This window comes from Eumetopias jubatus, unplaced genomic scaffold (genome assembly GCF_037043125.1).
Source record: "Eumetopias jubatus isolate StellerSeaLion01/CBP00866 unplaced genomic scaffold, mEumJub1_p1.0 scaffold_17, whole genome shotgun sequence".
Taxonomy (NCBI): domain Eukaryota; kingdom Metazoa; phylum Chordata; class Mammalia; order Carnivora; family Otariidae; genus Eumetopias; species Eumetopias jubatus.
The window spans coordinates 72,899,651-72,917,130 of record NW_028274823.1 but is presented as its reverse complement, the minus strand read 5'-3'; the positions used below and the strand labels follow the sequence as shown (position 1 = coordinate 72,917,130).

The window sequence follows — 17,480 nt, the reverse complement described above, 5'->3', positions numbered from 1 at the left end:
TGACAAGCTGACAATGTTAATTAACTGAGAGAAGCAGCAGAAGCCAGCTAATTGATGACAGAAACCCCTCTGCTTCCTACCTTCCAGCTTGCCCCGTGGCTCTGTGGCCTCTCTCCCCCTGGGGGGCCAGGGCCAGGGCGGAGCCCCGGGGAGCCTGCGCGCTCCTGCTCCTATTGGTTGGGCTGTGCCTACTGGTTGAGTTGTGCTTGTTTCTAATCCTATGTGTGCCGGTTGTACCTGAAATTCTAACGACAAATGCGATGGAAAGCCATGAAACATTCGCAAGGAAGAGACTCCCTGCTCCATATACACCAAGTTGAAAAATCTTTAAAAAAGGGAAGAAAGGACACCGAGGATTGTTTTTGCCAGTGCTGTTTGCATTTCCGGTCCACTTTCAAGAAACCCACAGTGGAAATTGCAGGTGATGCATCGCATCACTGCTGAGGTTTATGCAAGATGCGCCCTGCGAAAAGGAACTGGGTTTTTTAATATATATATATATATATATACACACATATATATATATATGTAATTTATTTATTTGACAGAGAGAGACAGTGAGACAGGGAACACAAGCAGGGGGAGTAGGAGAAGGAGCCTGATGCCTGGGGATCACGCTGGGATCATGACGTGAGCCAAAGGCAGACGTTTAATGACTAAGCCACCCAGGCGCCCCAGGAACTGGGTTTTAGAGAGACCTGTATCCTAGAACAAAGCTGCACCGTCTGGTCGTGTCTTCTTGCGAATTTCTTTCACGGCAGACAGCACACTGGCTTTTCCAGTGCTGCACGAGATCGCTCAGAGCGCTGGCCCTTTTTTTTTTTGGCCTTTTTAAGCCTCTTTGGTGGCAGCTACTGGCTTGGAAAGGAAGCAGCTGGAGTTAGGGGAGAGTGATCCTGTCCAGGGAACTCCGCGGGAGGGGAGCCCACTTTGTAGTAAAAACAGAAAGCACCCCAGCAGGACAGACTGCAGACAGGAAGGAGAGAATTACGCAGGTATTAGGGCCAGAACAGCGAGTACAAAAGAGCAACTTCACAGCGGAGGAAGCTGGCTCACTGATTTCCCCAGCTCCTGTCTGGCCCCCGTGCAATTTCTGCACCGTCTGTAAACCAGGGCCAACAGCAGCTGATTGTTTCCAGAGTCCGCGGAAAGGCTTGTGGGCGAGCAGTAACCAGAGAAAGCAGGGTGTTCTTACAATCCGAGGAAGCGCCTGCTGAAACTGGCCCCTTAGCCCTGTTGCGGACTTCCTCTGCAGCAAAGCCCCAAGCAAATGACTCTGCCTTCATGGGCCCAGCTGTAAAATGGGGGCACTGTGCGGGGCAGCCCAGGGGGACCAGCCACAGGGTGAAAGCTTTAATTAATGACCAAACACTCTGAACAAGGATGCACCGCCGAAATGCACGGCACCACGTGGGCCACTTACGCACCCAGGGAAGGCTCAGAGAAGCCGTCTCCCCGCGGACCTCCGTGAGAAGTCAGCAATTTTTCATGGAAGATTTGGGTTACAAAGAAACTGCCTGCCTTCGGGCCGTCACGCTTCAATACAGAAACCAGGGTGGGATGTCCAGACCCGGCAGGGAGTTCCAAAGCAAAACCAACTCCCAGCTGCAAAACAAATAGCCGCTTCAGGCACAGGATAAACACACAGGTACCCAGACTTCAAGAACTCCCTAGCGGACCGAGGCAGCAAAACGAAAACACCTTCTTAATGAAACCCTTGATTATCCTTTCTCAGAGACTTTGGTCGTCGAAAATCCTCCATCTAAATACAAACAAGATTCTTCCTTTATTAAACCTTTCTTGTCTGGAATTATCTCCCACTAATTCATTGCTGGCTTCTGCTTCTTGATAAGGAAAGCCAGGCATATTCTTTTTAAAAGGTCTTAGAGATACTTGTGATTGCCAAAAAGAGTGATAACACCTCCCCTCCAAAAAAAACAAACCCATTTTTTCAAGCCTCTACTATGTATTTTCTTAAACCTCTAATTCACTTTTTTAAATGCATTATTTTATTTAAATCCTTACAACCTCATGAGATAGTTTTTATTGTCTTCATTTGGGGAGTGCAGGTGGGGGGGTGTTTAGCAGATGAGTGAATGCAGCCTGCAGTTGGCCTAACTAGGATCTGAGCCTCAAGCTCCGTTTGCCACACCAAACTGCCTTCGGATAGCCCTGAGCCAAGTACCATGGGTCCCAACATCTATGGCCTCGCTCTTAAATAGGCGGATGTTATTTTTAAAAATTTTAGTCACCTCTGTAAAGTAATAAATACAATTCACCCTGGTGTAAGGTTATAGACATATGCACACAGAGATGTAACTACCACCGCAATCAAGACACGGAATCGTTCTATCACACGCACCCCCAAATTCCTTCATGTTGCTCTTTGTGAACAATCTCTCCCCTTCACCCCAGTTCTTGGCAACAACTGATCTGTTTTCTGCTCCCATAATTTTGCCCTTTCTAGATGGTATCTGCCATCTTAACATTTCTGCCACTGATGAATTCAAAGGGTGACCACCCTTCTTTGTGAATAGAAACCCAGAAAAGTAATGCAGGAACAGTAAGTGGGCTGACGCCCGGCACAGGACAGGAAGACAGCACAGAGAGCTAGCAAAAGCTTCAAAGCACCCTCTGGCTCCCCCACCCTGAAGGAAGCAGCAACAAATTGTGGGAAATCCTCAGCATTTGAGTAGGTGGTGAGGCCGTGGGAGTTGGGGGCGGGGAGGTCCCGGAGCTCAGAGAAGCAGTCACTGTGGCTCTTCCACTCTCCAGGGTTACAGTCTGGGCCTCCTCCTTCACCAGAAACTTCAAGTATCTTTCTATGATAAGGTTCTACGCTATTCATCCTGGACTTTGCATTTCCTACTTCATAGCTCTGTTTTCCTAAAGTCAGATTGGCAGGTACTCATCATCTTATGGAAGAAGAATAATCCTCCTATATGTGGGAATGTCATCCTCCAGAGAGCCTGGAGGGACACATGGGCAGAGAAGGGAGGAAGGGACGGAGAGAGACTCCTCTAACAGGTGGAATTTGCTGAATCAGTCCTGACCTCCAGAGGAGTCCCATGTCCCAGCAGACCCCATCACATATCTGACTTGGCTCCTGCCTGTCCCGGGACTGAGCTCCTGGGAGCCCACTGTGGACAGCCAACCCTACCCTCAAAGCCTCACACCCAGGGCCCACAGTATCTTCAGCCCAGAGCTATGACCCCCTTGCTTAAGTGGCACTTCCCTCCCCACCAGAATCTTCTTTCCTGCCAGCCAACTGCAACAGGTGGCGAGTTTTCAACTCCACCTACAGCGCCGGTGACCACCTGCAGCACCTCGGCTAACAAAGGAGTTGAGATCATCTATAGCTCAATTTAGAGCCTAGTTTATGAGGCCAGCAGGATTCCAGAGAGTGACAACAGCCTTCTTTCTCATAAGGTTATTCAATTCAAATATGGGATCAAGTATCAATGTTCCAAATAGTCCAGAAGGCAGTGACTGTAGCCCAGGTTGTTGGTGAGTGTCTGGTCCTACAGATAGGATGGGCAGGCCTGCCTGGGGGCGGAGTGGGGGGGGGCACTTTGTGGCAAAGGCCCAGGGAGGGGGCACATCTAATGTCAAACGTGAGCCGTGAACATGAAATGACATGTTCCTCCAGCCTCAGCAGGATTTTGTGGCCTTTTAATTCAGAACACCTGAGTACCTGGTCAGAAAAAGAGCTCCAAAGCCTCCTGGTGTGGTACTAAAATTGGGGGGAAAAAAAAGTTGCCTAGAGAACTTTCACTGAAAGTTGTCTTATTAGGTTTGGAGGGGAAAGTGAGGGAGACTGGGGAGAGATGGACCAGGGAGAGAAGCAGAGGGGAGAAGGAAGAAAGACAGGAGTAAGGGGGGGGAGGGGGAGGGGGGATGGGAACTCTGTTAATCTAGGCCAGCCTTGGAGTACAATGTTAAATAAATCCACATCTTAATTATATGTATGATAAATATATAATTAAATGATAAATATCTCATAAGCCAAGGATCAGGGTTTTTTTTTTAAAAAAACGAAAAGAATGTATTACAAATATCCATTATGACCTTGTTTGGGTCAAAACAAAGTGATATACACATATAGTTGAATGTTTGATTCTAATAAATAATATATAGATAGATATTCTAATAAATGATGATATATAGATTCTAAATATATAATTAACTATTACATGTGACACATATAATAGTATATGCAATAATGATATGTTATATATAACATATATGGTATATGGTATATATATTAATTACATATCAGATTTATATTCTAACTCTAGCCATTAACTTAGAACATAGAACTAAATATGCCAAAAATGATTCTTTTTGCTCTTCTATATTGTAAACTTCCACAAAAATTCTACATTATTTTGTAATCATATTCCAGGGTTATTAAAACTTTTAAGTTTTTATGGTTCGACGGGTCACCCTCTCAATATTTACTGTTCGCATCTGGATGGAGTGTGGCCCCAAAGTACCCCTCTGAGGAGGGCCCCTGCTGAGGCTATAGGGATGGACAGACCTCTTTCTGCTCGCGGCCAGCAAAGTACGGAGATGGGCTCAGGTGAGCCTTCCAGTCCTCGAAGGCCTGCAAAGGGGTCTTCTTCTCAACTTCAGAGTGGAGCTTGGGGGAGATGGCAGGAGTGGTTGGACAGATGGCTCCTACGAAGTCATCTGTCTGCCTCTCATCTTCTGCAAACAGTGTGCCCCTGGACTCCTGGAGCTGTAGGCTTTGGACAAGCAACCGACAAGCTTCCAAGTCAGCTCCCCACACTTTTCCAAGCAGTGGACACTTGCAACTGAAACAGAGGGGAAACAAAGGCAGGAAGATTTGTTCAGTGATGATTCATCCTACCAAGTCAATAGCTTATCTACCTGGCTAAAAGTTAGCTAGTCATCTTACAATTAACAACTTAATTTCATTTACTGGTGGACTGCTTCAACCAGAAGGTAAAGAGGGGCCAAATCTGTATATCATCAAGTAACAGTGAAATAACCACCGGTCCTTCTTAGCTGCTGGTTCTGCAAGGACATCCAAGATCTGGTGTATTTTTCCAGACTCAGTAGTCCAGTACAACACAGTCCTTGCTCCTGCCCTGCTGGCTTCCTTTGAGCCCCCAGACTTGTCCACCTCTCCCAGCTAAATGCTTTTTCATGTGCTATTTCATATGCCTAGACTGTCCCTCCCCCGCCATGCCCATTCACACAGGTAATATAACTGAGTGAAGTAGTGCATGGGTAATATAAACCATAGCAAAAGATAAGCAGCTTCAGTGGCAGAAAGCAATAGAGCGGAAGGGACTCTGGCTAGTAGGAAGAAGCCCTTCATCACCTCAGGCCAACTAAAGTTTTGATTTTTCATGAAAAGGCAAAAATCTGGGATTTTATAGGAAAATAATACATTTTTCACCACTCCACTCAGGTTCAGGCTGGATATTTTCTAGACTCCTATCTTCCTCTTAACAACCCTTCCTTCTACTATGTCTAATCTGCTCTCCAATTTATCTATTGTGTTCTCAAGCTTAATTACTTTACTTTTCAGTTCTATAATTTTTATTTCATTTCTTTTCTACATTTCAGTTCTCTGCTAAAATAAATTATCCATTATGCCCTCTAGCTACTTAAACATATTAATCATCATTAAAGCCTGTGTCTATAAATGATGAACTCAGAAGGAAAAAGAATGAGGCAAAAGCAACATTATTGAGATAGGAGCTAAGGATGTTAAAATATTGACAAGGGACATCAAACTACACATTCAGAAAACACTACAATCTTAAAACAGGAAAAAATCAAAGGAAAAAACAGAAATGCACCTGGGTTCATCATAGTGAAACTGCTGAACACCAAAGATGGAATAAAATTCTTAAAAGCAGCCAGATTAAAAAAAAGGCATTAACTTCAGAGGAACAATAATATGGGTGACAGAAATGGCAGAAGCCAAGAGACAATAAAACGGCATCTTCAAAATGCTGTAAGAAAATAACTGTCAATCTATAAATTATACAGTCATTTTCAATTTCCTTCAAAAATAAAAGTAAAATAAAGATATTTGCAGATCAGTAAGAACTGAAAGACTTCCGCGGCAACACATCCAGAAAAAAGGAAAATGATCCCAGCTGAAAACAAGGACATGCATAAAGAAATGAAAAACAATGGGAAGAGTAAATATGTGGATAAATCTAAGTAAATGTGGATGTAAAAAACAGCAGTAATTTCTTTTGTAGTCTAAAATATAGTCAAAATAAAATACATGACAACCAGCACAGAGGGAAGGAGGGTCCTTGTGTTGTCCACAAAGCAAAAGAGTGCTCATTTATATCAGACTTTAAAAAGTCAAAGATTCATATGCAATACTCTATGGTATCTGTAAAACAAAGAGGTTAAAAGAACATATAACTGACAAGCTACTATGAGGGAACATTTTAAAAATTAAACATACTTAATTGTTTAAGTATTGCTTTAAGGAAAGCAATAAAGGAGACAGGGATGAACATGGTACAGATGGGGAAAATGGGAAAAGTAGAAACATTTATGCCCAAATATATTAAGATTTACATTAAATATAAGTAGTTAAATATTGTATTTAAAAGGCAAAGATTTTAGACTAGAATAAAAAAATCAAAATCTAATTATATGTTGCCTACAAAAGGCATATATTAAACATAAGGATACAAAGAGATCACAAGTAAAAGTGTAAGAATGATATATTATGAAAACATTATTAAAGACAATAATTGTCTTTAGTGGTAAAAGCAGTCTTTTCAACATATTGTATTTATGTCAACTGAATATGACTATAGGAAAAAAAATCAAATCCTGATTATTGGCTCACATGATACAAACATCAATTTCATGTAGATTGTAGATCAAAATGTGAGAGTTAAAACATTAAAACTTCTAGAAGATAATGTAGGATAATATCTTTATTTTTTTATTTTATTTTATTTATTTATTTGACAGAGAGAGACACAGCGAGAGAAGGAACACAAGCAGGGGGAGTGGGAGAAGGAGAAGCAGACTTTCCGCGGAGCAGAGAGCCCATGCGGGGCTCAATCCCAGGACCCTGAGATCATGACCTGAGCCGAAGGCAGACACTAAACGACTGAGCCACCCAGGTGCCCGGATAATATCTTTACGACTTCATAGTAAGCAAAGATCTTTTAAACGAGATATAAAAAGGACAAGCCATAAAGAAAGCAAATGATAAGTTTGACTTATGTTATATCATGAACTTATATATTTGTCAAAAAACACCATTGAGAGAATGAAATTATAAGCCACAGAGTGGGAGAAATTATCTGTAATACACTTAACCAACAAAGGACTGATTTGAGAATATAACAGGACTCCTACCAGTCAATAAGAAAGAGACAGACAACTCACTTTTTGTCAGTTTTCTTCTCCACATTCTTTTCGGCCTGTTTCTGTAGCCTCAATTTTATTGGGCTCAGACCAGAAGTCCATGGGTCTTGAGGACCTCTGTGTATTTAGACAACTCACTTTTTGAAAAGGGCAAAGACCTGAAGAGGCACTTCACAAAAGAGGGCATCTCAGTGGCCAATGTGAAAGGATGCTCAACACCATTAATCATCAGGAAAATGCATATTAAACCACAGTGTGATGTACTACACATCAACAAGACAGCTAACATTTGGAAGTCTGACAATACCAAGTGTCAGAAAAGATACCGAGCTATTACTATTCTCATACACTGACGGTGGGATTGAACATGAATGCAAGGTCTTTGAACTCTCTTTGATGGATGTACTAATATTGAACATATGTCAATCATTAAGACCTAGCAATGTGACTCTTAGGTACATACACAATGAAATGCATATACTGTCAATTCTCATATTCATAGTGGTTATGTTCTATAAAGTCACCATGAGCACTGAACCAGCCAGTACTGAACAGTTGCTCCCCAGGGAAACCTAGGGTTAAGTTCCTGCCAGCCTCAGGTCACAATATTTTCATCAAGCAATCGGTATATAACTTTGTTATGTACGTTTGTTTGAAGACACCTTATTTAGAGTATATTGTTGATTCACTAATGCTGAACTCATGTCCAACAGCACTATAACTCATGCCTGACAATACATTATTTTCTACATCACAGCCTTCTTGCCCATGGAAGAACTAGACATCTCACCATCACTAAGCTTGGGCATCATTTTAAGTAGTGAAATCACCAAGAAAAAGTACAAAAATCTAAAAAACATGACACTAAGTGGACCATGAAAATGACACCTGTTTGTAATATGAAAACTGGAACAAGGCAGAGCATTGCCTTGCTTGACCTCTGCTGAGATCATGCACATCAAATGACTCAAATTTTTCACCACTGCATGTGTATGAATGACAGTGAAAGCTCTGTAGGTATTGATTTCAGGGTTCCAAATAAACTTTAGTGAGCAGGCAAATTCACAGAATTCATGAATAATGAAGATCAACTGTATATATGATCGTACAGCATTATTTGTAACGGCCAAAACCCAGAAGGGAAACAAACATCCATGAAGAGAAGAATGGATAAATTGTGTAGCATGCATTTATGGGAATATTGTACTGCAAAGAAGAAGGTGAATAATTTACTACCACCTGCAAAAGTATGATAATCTCATAAACATAAGGCTGGGCAAAGAGGAGGCACTACGACTCCATCTATTTTGTATTTGAACATATGCAAAACTAACCCATGGTGTTAGAAATCAGGACAGTGGATACTTTGCGGAGAAGGGGGATGATGACAGGGAGAGGCACAAGGAAGGCTGCTAGTGTCCTGGAAGTGGTTTATTTCTCAATGGTGGTGATTTATGTAAGAGTGTTCATTTCGTGAAAATTCAAGCATACATTCATGATGTGTGTGCTTTCTGGTTAGTGTTATATGACTATCTAAAATAATAAAAGGGAAGACAGATTTTCTGAGCCATGTTCCAGAGCAAGAGAGCTGGACTGGAGTCTTGTCCACACCAGAAGCGACAGTCCTTAGTGAAGCATGTTAGACTCATTTTCCAGCTTCCTCATTGTAGTCAGTCTCACAGGTGTAAAGTGGCATCTTATTTAAAGTTGCAACTTTCCACTAGGATCGGTTCATAGCCACTCAGATGGTTTCCTGTGAATTGTCCTTTCATATCCCTTTCTATTTCTTGAGTCCCTCATGCTTTTTTCTAAGGCTTTTATTGAAGGACGTATTTTTATTACTACTTCAATATCTATATTTTTATACTCTACTTAAATTTTTTATTTCTTCGTGGGTCCAATTTAACCCATTATCTCCTTAATAGACATCAACCCACTTTCTAATGGATTTCCTATGCATTATAATGTTTGTTCCTAATTTTTAAAATGATTTTTAAAGCAACTTGTGTTTGTGTGTAAAGGCAATTCTCCTTTTCATTGTATTTTATGTATTTACACTTCATTGTGTTTTATGTATTTACTCTTCTTGATTTATCTTGTTCAGTCTTATCAGAGGTTTGCTATCTTATTAATCTTCTCAAAGAACTGCTTTTGCTTTGTTAATCTTCCAATATTGATTTTTGTTCTCTATTTCCTTGATTTCTGATCTTATCTATTTCCTTTTTCTCATTTCTTTGGATTTATTATCTTTTTTTTAAAGATTTTATTTATTTATTTGACAGAGAGATACAGCAAGAGAGGGAGCACAAGCAGGGGGAGTGGGAGAGGGAGAAGCAGGCTTCCCACGGAGCAGGGAGCCTGATGCGGGGCTTGATCCCAGGACTCTGGGATCATGACCTGAGCAGAAGGCAGACGCCCAATGACTGAGCCACCCAGGCGCCCCTGAATTTATTATCTTTTTATTAGCTTCCTTTGTTCAAGCTTAGCTTGTTTGTTTCCTTTTATTTTTTATTTTCCTCTCTTGCCATTTTAATTTTCTAATAAATATATTTGAAGCTCTAAATTTTTGTCTGAGTCATACTTTAACTATGCCTAATATAGGTTTAAATTTTAAAGTTATTAAATATTTTAAATATGCAGAGAAATATGGGAAATAATTTAACAAACATTTCTATACCTACGTCAATCTACTTGATTTTTAATATTTTCCTGTATTTGCACCAGATTTACTTCTAGAATTTACATTATTGTCCCACAAACTTTACATTTAGTGCTTTCATTGTCTTTCCTCATGATTCATTTTAAATTCAATGACCATTTAATAGTATGCTTTTTCAATTTCTAGAGAGAAGAGATTTTTTTCCAGCTCCCTTTCTGTTAGGTTGATATCTAACTGTATTGCATAATGGTCAAGAATAAACTTTATAGGGGCGGAGCAAGACGGCGGAGGAGTAGGAGACCTGGATTTCGTCTGGTCTCAGGAATTCAGCTGAATATGGATCAAACTATTCAGAACACCTACGAACTCAACAGGAGACCGAAGAAGAGAGTAGCAACAACTCTCTGAACAGAGAAGCGACCACTTACTGGAAGGTAGGACGTGCGGAGAAGTGAATCCGAGGCGATATTCGGGAGGATAGATGCCGGGGGAGGGGGCCTCCATCGGAGGCTTCTGGCAAGTGCTAGAGCCGCGGAGCACAAAATCGGACCTTTTAGAAGTCGGCTCCGCTGAGGGACGTCGCTGCAGTGGCTAAAGTGAGGGTGGAACCCTCGCGGGACAGTGTGGTCTCAGGACCCTCGGGGTCACAGAAAGACCAGGGGTGCCTGAGTGCGGCAGAGCTCCCAGGGATCGGAGCAGGGGAAGCCGGCTGCAGAGATGGAGCCGAGGCGCGGGCTCTCAGCTCAGGGTTGCCATAAACTGTGATCCGCAGCCCAGTCGGGCCACTGCTCCTCCAGCAGGGACCCAACAAGCGGCAGAGCTGGGGAGACTCCCCTTCCTCCCCCGGGAGGAGCGGCGCGGGAGCGCACCACAGGGATCTGCTGGGTTTGGAGACTCCACACGGGGTCGGGTGCCAGAGATAGAAACGCTCGATCACAGGCCAGGTGAGCACGGAGTGCGGCCGGAGACCGGGGACACGGGAGTGACTGCTTTTCTCTGGGGGCGCACTGAGGAGCAGGGCCCCGAGTTCTCGGCTCCTCCAGGTGGAGATTGGGAGGCCACCATTTTCACCCTGGTCCTCCAAAGCTGTATGAGAGCTTCCAGGGAACAAAAGCTCCCGAGAGCAAACCCGAGCAGCTTTCTTAGCCCAGACTGACAAGAGCAGGGCAATTGCGCCTCCGGCAAAGACATTTGGGAACCACGGCAACAGGCCCCTCCCCCAGAAGATCAGCACGAACAGCCAGCAAGCCAAGACCAAGTTTACTGATCAAGGAGAACGGGAGAACTCCAGTGCTAGGGGAATACTGCATATAGAATTCATGGCTTTTTTACCATGATTCATTACTTTTTCAAAGTTAATATTTTTTTAGCTGGTTTTTTTTTGTTGAATTTCACTTTTTCCCTTTTTAACCAACATCTCATCAATCCTTTTTTTAAAAAAATTTTTTTTATTTTTCATTTTTAGAGTCATACTTTATCCCTTCATTATAGTTACCCTTACTTTTGGCACATATATATATATATAAGTTGTTCTCTCCTTAAAATTCTGAGATACAGTCTCTTCTAATGGATCAAAATATACCCTAAATCACTAGTGTATGGCTTTGTTCTAGTCTCCTGCCTGATCACATTCTCTGACTTTTTTTTCTTTTTTTTTTAAATGTTCTTCTTTCTTTTTTCAAAAAACTTCTTATCAATTCCTTTTATAAAATCTTTTATAATTTTCATCTTTACAGTCATCTTCCATCCCTTCATTGTATCAACCCTTATTTTGTACATATATAAGTCTTTCTTCCTTTAAAATTTAAGGAGGCACTTTTTTCTAACAGACCAAAATACGCCCAAAATCTAGTGTGTGGCACTGATCTATGCACTAGCCTGATCACATTTGATCATATTCTGTTTTTTTGGTTTTGTTCGGTTTTTGTTTGTTTTTATTGTTTTCTTTCTCTTTCTTTTTTCTTCTCTTTCTTTTTTCTTTCTTTCTCTTTCTTTTCCCCTGGTTTCAGGTCTTTTCTGATTTGTATAGAGTATATTTGCTGGGGACGTTGTTAACCTGTTAGCATTTTGTTCTCTCATTCATCTGTTCTCCTCTGGACAAAATGACAAGACGAAAAAAATCACCTCAGCAAAAAGAACAAGAGGTAGTACCGTCTGCCAGGGACGTACTCAATACAGACATTAGTACGATGTCAGACCTAGAGTTCAGAATCATGACTTTTAAGATACTAGCTAGGCTTGAAAAAAGCATGAAAGTTATTAGAGAAACATTTTCTGGAGAAATAAAAGAACTAATAAAAGAAAAAAAGTCAGAGAATGTGATCAGGCAGGAGACTAGAACCAAGTCGAAAACAAAAAGGCTATTCAGGAGGTGCAATCAAAAATGGGGGCACTAACTGCTAGGATAAATGAGGCAGAAGAGAGAATCAGCGAAATTGAAGACCAAATGATGGAAAATAAAGAGGCTGAGAAAAAGAGAGAGAAACAACTACAGGATCACCAGGGCAGAATTCGAGAGATAAGCGATACGATAAGACGAAACAACATTAGAATACTTGGGATCCCAGAAGAAGAAGAAAGAGAGAGAGGGACAGAAGGTACATTGAAGCAAATTATAGCAGAAAACTTCCCTAATGTGGGGAAGGAAACAGGCATCGAAATCCAGGAGGCACAGAGAACCCCCCTCAGAATCAATAAAAATAGGTCAACACCCCGACATCTAATAGTAAAACTTACGAATCTCAGAGACAAAGAGAAAATCCTGAAAGCAGTTCGGGGGAAGAGATATATAACCTACAATGGTAGAAACATTAGACTGGCAACAGACCTATCCACAGAGACCTGGCAGGCCAGAAAGGACTGGCAAGATATCTTCAGAGAACTAAACGAGAAAAATATGCAGCCAGGAATACTATATCCAGCTAGCCTTCATTGAAAATAGAAGGAGAGATAAAAAGCTTCCAGGACAAACAAAAACTAAAGGAATTTGCAAACACGAAACCAGCCCTACAAGAAATTTTGAAAGGGGTCCTCTAAGCAAAGAAAGACGCTAAAAGCAGCATAGATCAGAAAGGAACACAGACGATATACAGTCACAGTCACCTTACAGGCAATACAATGGCACTAAATTCCTATCTTTCAATAGTTACCCTGAATGTAAATGGGCTCAATGCCCCAATCAAAAGACACAGGCTATCAGATTGGATTAAAAAAAAAAAGACCCATCGATATACGGTCTGCAAGAAACTCATTTTAGACCCAAAGACACCCCCAGATTGAAAGTGAGGGGGTGGAAAACCATTTACCATGTTAATGGACACCAAAAGAAGGCTGGGGTGGCAATCCTTATATCAAATTAGATTTTAAAACAAAGACTGTAATAAGAGAAGAAGAAGGACACTATATCCTACTTAAAGGGTCTATCCAACAAGAAGATCTAACGATTGTAAATATCTATGCCCCTAACATGGGAGGAGCCAATTACATAAGTCAATTAATAACAAAAGCGAAGAAACACATTGACAACAATACAATACGAGTGGGGGACTTTAACACCCCCCTGACTGAAATGGACAGATCATCTAAGCAAAAGATCAACAAGGAAATAAAGACTTTAAATGACACACTGGACCAAATGGACTTTACAGACATATTCAGAACATTCCATCCCAAAGCAACGGAATACACATTCTTCTCTACTGCCCATGGAACATTCTCCAGGATTGATCACATCCTAGGTCACAAATCAGGTCTCAACCAGTACCAAAGATTGGGATTATTCCCTGCATGTTTTCAGACCACAATGCTTTGAAACTAGAACTCAATCACAAGAAGAAAGTCAGAAAGAACTCAAATACATGGAGGCTAAAGAGCATCCTACTAAAGAATGAATGGGTCAACCAGAAAATTAAAGAAGAATTAAAAAAATTCATGGAAACCAATGAAAATGAAAACACAACTGTTCAAAATCTTTGGGATACAGCAAAGGCAGTCCTAAGAGGAAACTATATAGTAATACAAGCCTTTCTCAAGAAACAAGAAAGGTCTCATATACACAACCTAAACCAACACCTAAAGGAGCTAGAGAAAGAACAGCAAATAAAGCCTAAACCCAGCAGAGAAGAGAAATCATAAAGATCAGAGCAGAAATCAATGAAACAGAAACCAAAAGAACAGTAGAACAGATCAACGAAACTAGGAGCTGGTTCTTTGAAAGAAGTAACAAATTGATAAACCGCTGGCCAGACTTATCAAAAAGAAAAGAGAAATGACCCAAATCAACAAAATCATGAATGAAAGAGGAGAGCTCACAACCAACACCAAAGAAATACAAATAATTATAAGAACATATTATGAGCAACTCCGTGCCAGCAAATTAGATAACCTGGAAGAAATGGATGCATTCCTAGAGATGTATCAACTACCAAAATTGAACCAGGAAGAAACAGAAAACCTGAACAGACCTATAACCCCTAAGGAAATGAAAGCAGTCATCAAAAATCTCCCAACAAACAAAAGCCCAGGGCCAGATGGCTTCCCAGGGGAATTCTATCAGACATTTCAAGAAGAATTAATACCTATTCTCCTGAAACTGTTCCAAAAAATAGAAATGGAGGAAAACCTCCAAACTCATTTCATGAGGCCACCATTACCTTGATCCTCAAACCAAAGACCCCATCAAAAAGGAGAATTACAGACCAATATCCTTGACGAACATGGATGCAAAAATTCTCACCAAAATACTAACCAATAGGATCCAACAGTCCATTAAAAGGATTATTCACCATGACCAAGTGGGATTTATCCCTGGGCTGCAAGGCTGGTTGAACATCCGCAAATCAATCAACGTGATACAATACATTAGCAAAAGAAAGAACAAGAATCATATGATCCTCTCAATAGATGCAAAAAAGCATTTGACAAAGTACAGCATCCTTTCTTGATCAAAACTCTTCAGAGTATAGGGATAGAGGGTACATACCTCAATATCATAAAAGCTATCTATGAAAAACCTACAGCGAATATCCTTCTCAATGGGGAAAAGCTGAGAGCTTTCCCCCTAAGGTCAGGACCGCGGCAGGGATGTCCACTCTCACCACTGCTATTCAACATAGTATTAGAAGTCCTAGCCACAGCAATCAGACAACAAAAAGAAATCAAAGGCCTCCAAATCGGCAAGGAGGAAATCAAACTCTCACTCTTTGCAGATAATATGATACTGTATGTGGAAACCCCAAAAGACTCCACCCCAAAACTGCTAGAACTCATACAGGAATTCAGTCAAGTGGCAGGATATAAAATCAATGCACAGAAATCAGTGGCATTCCTATACACCAACAACAAGACAGAAGAGAGACAAATCAAGGAGTCGATCCCATTTACAATTGCACCCAAAACCATAAGATACCTAGGAATAAATTTACCCAAAGAGGCAAAGGATCTGTACTCAGAAAACTATAAAATACTCATGGAAGAAACTGAAGAAGACACAAAGAAATGGAAAAACGTTCCATGCTCATGGATTGGAAGAACAAACATTGCGAAGATGTCAATGCTACCTAGAGCAATCTACACATTCAATGCAATCCCCATCAAAATACCATCCAGTTTTTTCAAAGAAATGGAACAAATAATCCTAAAATTTGTATGGAACCAGAAGAGACCCCGAATAGCCAGAGGAATGTTGAAAAAGAAAAGCAAAGCTGGCGGCATCACAATTCCGGACTTCCAGCTCTATTACAAAGCTGTCATCATCAAGACAGTATGGTACTGGCACAAAAACAGACACATAGATCAATGGAACAGAATCGAGAGCCCAGAAATGGACCCTCAACTCTATGGTCAACTCATCTTTGACAAAGCAGGAAAGAATGTCCAATGGAAAAAAAGTCTCTTTAACAAATGGTGTTGGGAAAATTGGACAGCCACATGCAGAAGAATGAAACTGGACCATTTCCTTACACCACACACAAAAATAGACTCCAAATGGTTGAAAGACCTAAATGTGAGATAGGAGTCCATCAAAATCCTAAAGGAGAACACAGGCAGCAACCTCTTCGACCTCAGCCGCAGCAACTTCTCCCTGAAACATCGCCAAAGGCAAGGGAAGCAAGGGCAAAAACGAACTCTTGGGATTTCATCAAGATAAAAAACTGTTGCACAGCAAAAGATACAGTCCACAAAACCAAAAGACAACTGACAGAATGGGAGAAAATATTTGCAAATGACATATCAGATAAAGGGCTAGTATCCAAAATCTATAAAGAACTTATCAAACTCAACACCGAAAGAAGAAATAATCCTATCAAGAAATGGGCAGAAGACATGAACAGACATTTTTCCAAAGAAGACATCCAAATGGCCAACAGACACATGAAAAAGTGCTCAACATCGCTGGGCATCACGGAAATCCAAATCAAAACCTCCATGAGATACCACCTCACACCAGTCAGAATGGCTAAAATTAACAAGTCAGGAAACGACAGATGTTGGCGGGGATGCGGAGAAATGGGAACCCTCCTACACTGTTGGTGGGAATGCAAGCTGGTGCAGCCACTCTGGAAAACAGTATGGAGGTTCCTCAAAAAGTTGAAAATAGAGCTACTATATGATCCAGCAATTGCACTACTGGGTATTTACCCCAAAGATACAAATGTAGGGATCCGAAGGGGTACGTGCACCCCAATGTTTATAGCAGCAATGTCCACAATAGCCAAACTGTGGAAAGAGCCAAGATGTCCATCGACAGATGAATGGATAAAGAAGAAGTGGTATATATACACAATGGAATATTATGCAGCTATCAAAAGGAATGAGATCTTACCATTTGCAACGACGTGGATGGAACTGGAGGGTGTTATGCTGAGTGAAATAAGTCAATTAGAGAAAGACATGTATAATATGACCTCACTGATATGAGAAATTCTTAATCTCAGGAAACAAACTGAGGGTTGCTGGAGTGGGGGTGGGGTGGGAGGGATGGGGTGGCTGGGTGATAGACATTGGGTAGGGTATGTGCTATGGTGAGCGCTGTGAATTGTGCAAGACTGTTGAATCACAGATCTGTACTTCTGAAACAAATAATGCAATATATGTTAAGAAAAAAAAAGAAAAAGATAGCAGGAGGGGAAGAATGAAGGGGAGTTAGTCGGAGGGGGAGACGAACCATGAGAGACGACGGACTCTGAAAAACAAACTGAGGGTTCTAGAGGGGAGGGGGGTGGGGGGATGCGTTAGCCTGGTGATGGGTATTAAAGAGGGCACATTCTGCATAGAGCACTGGGTGTTATGCACAAACAATGAATCATGGAACACTACATCAAAACTAATGATGTAATGTATGGTGATTAACATAACAATAAAAAATTTTAAAAAAAGAATAAACTTTATAAAATTAGTTGAGCCTCCCTCTATCACCTACTACTTGATTGCTCTTTAT

General features: G+C 41.2%; 1 protein-coding gene across 1 annotated transcript in view; it reads right to left on the bottom strand.

The window, feature by feature from the left end:
- Positions 1 to 17,480, bottom strand: part of DISC1 (DISC1 scaffold protein) — a 397,155-nt gene that overhangs the window by 33,752 nt on the left and 345,923 nt on the right. Inside the window, exon 11 of the mRNA XM_088020224.1 lies at positions 4,541 to 4,817. Coding sequence (XP_087876350.1) covers positions 4,541 to 4,817 — 277 coding nt within the window. The remainder of the gene's footprint in view (positions 1 to 4,540; positions 4,818 to 17,480) is intronic.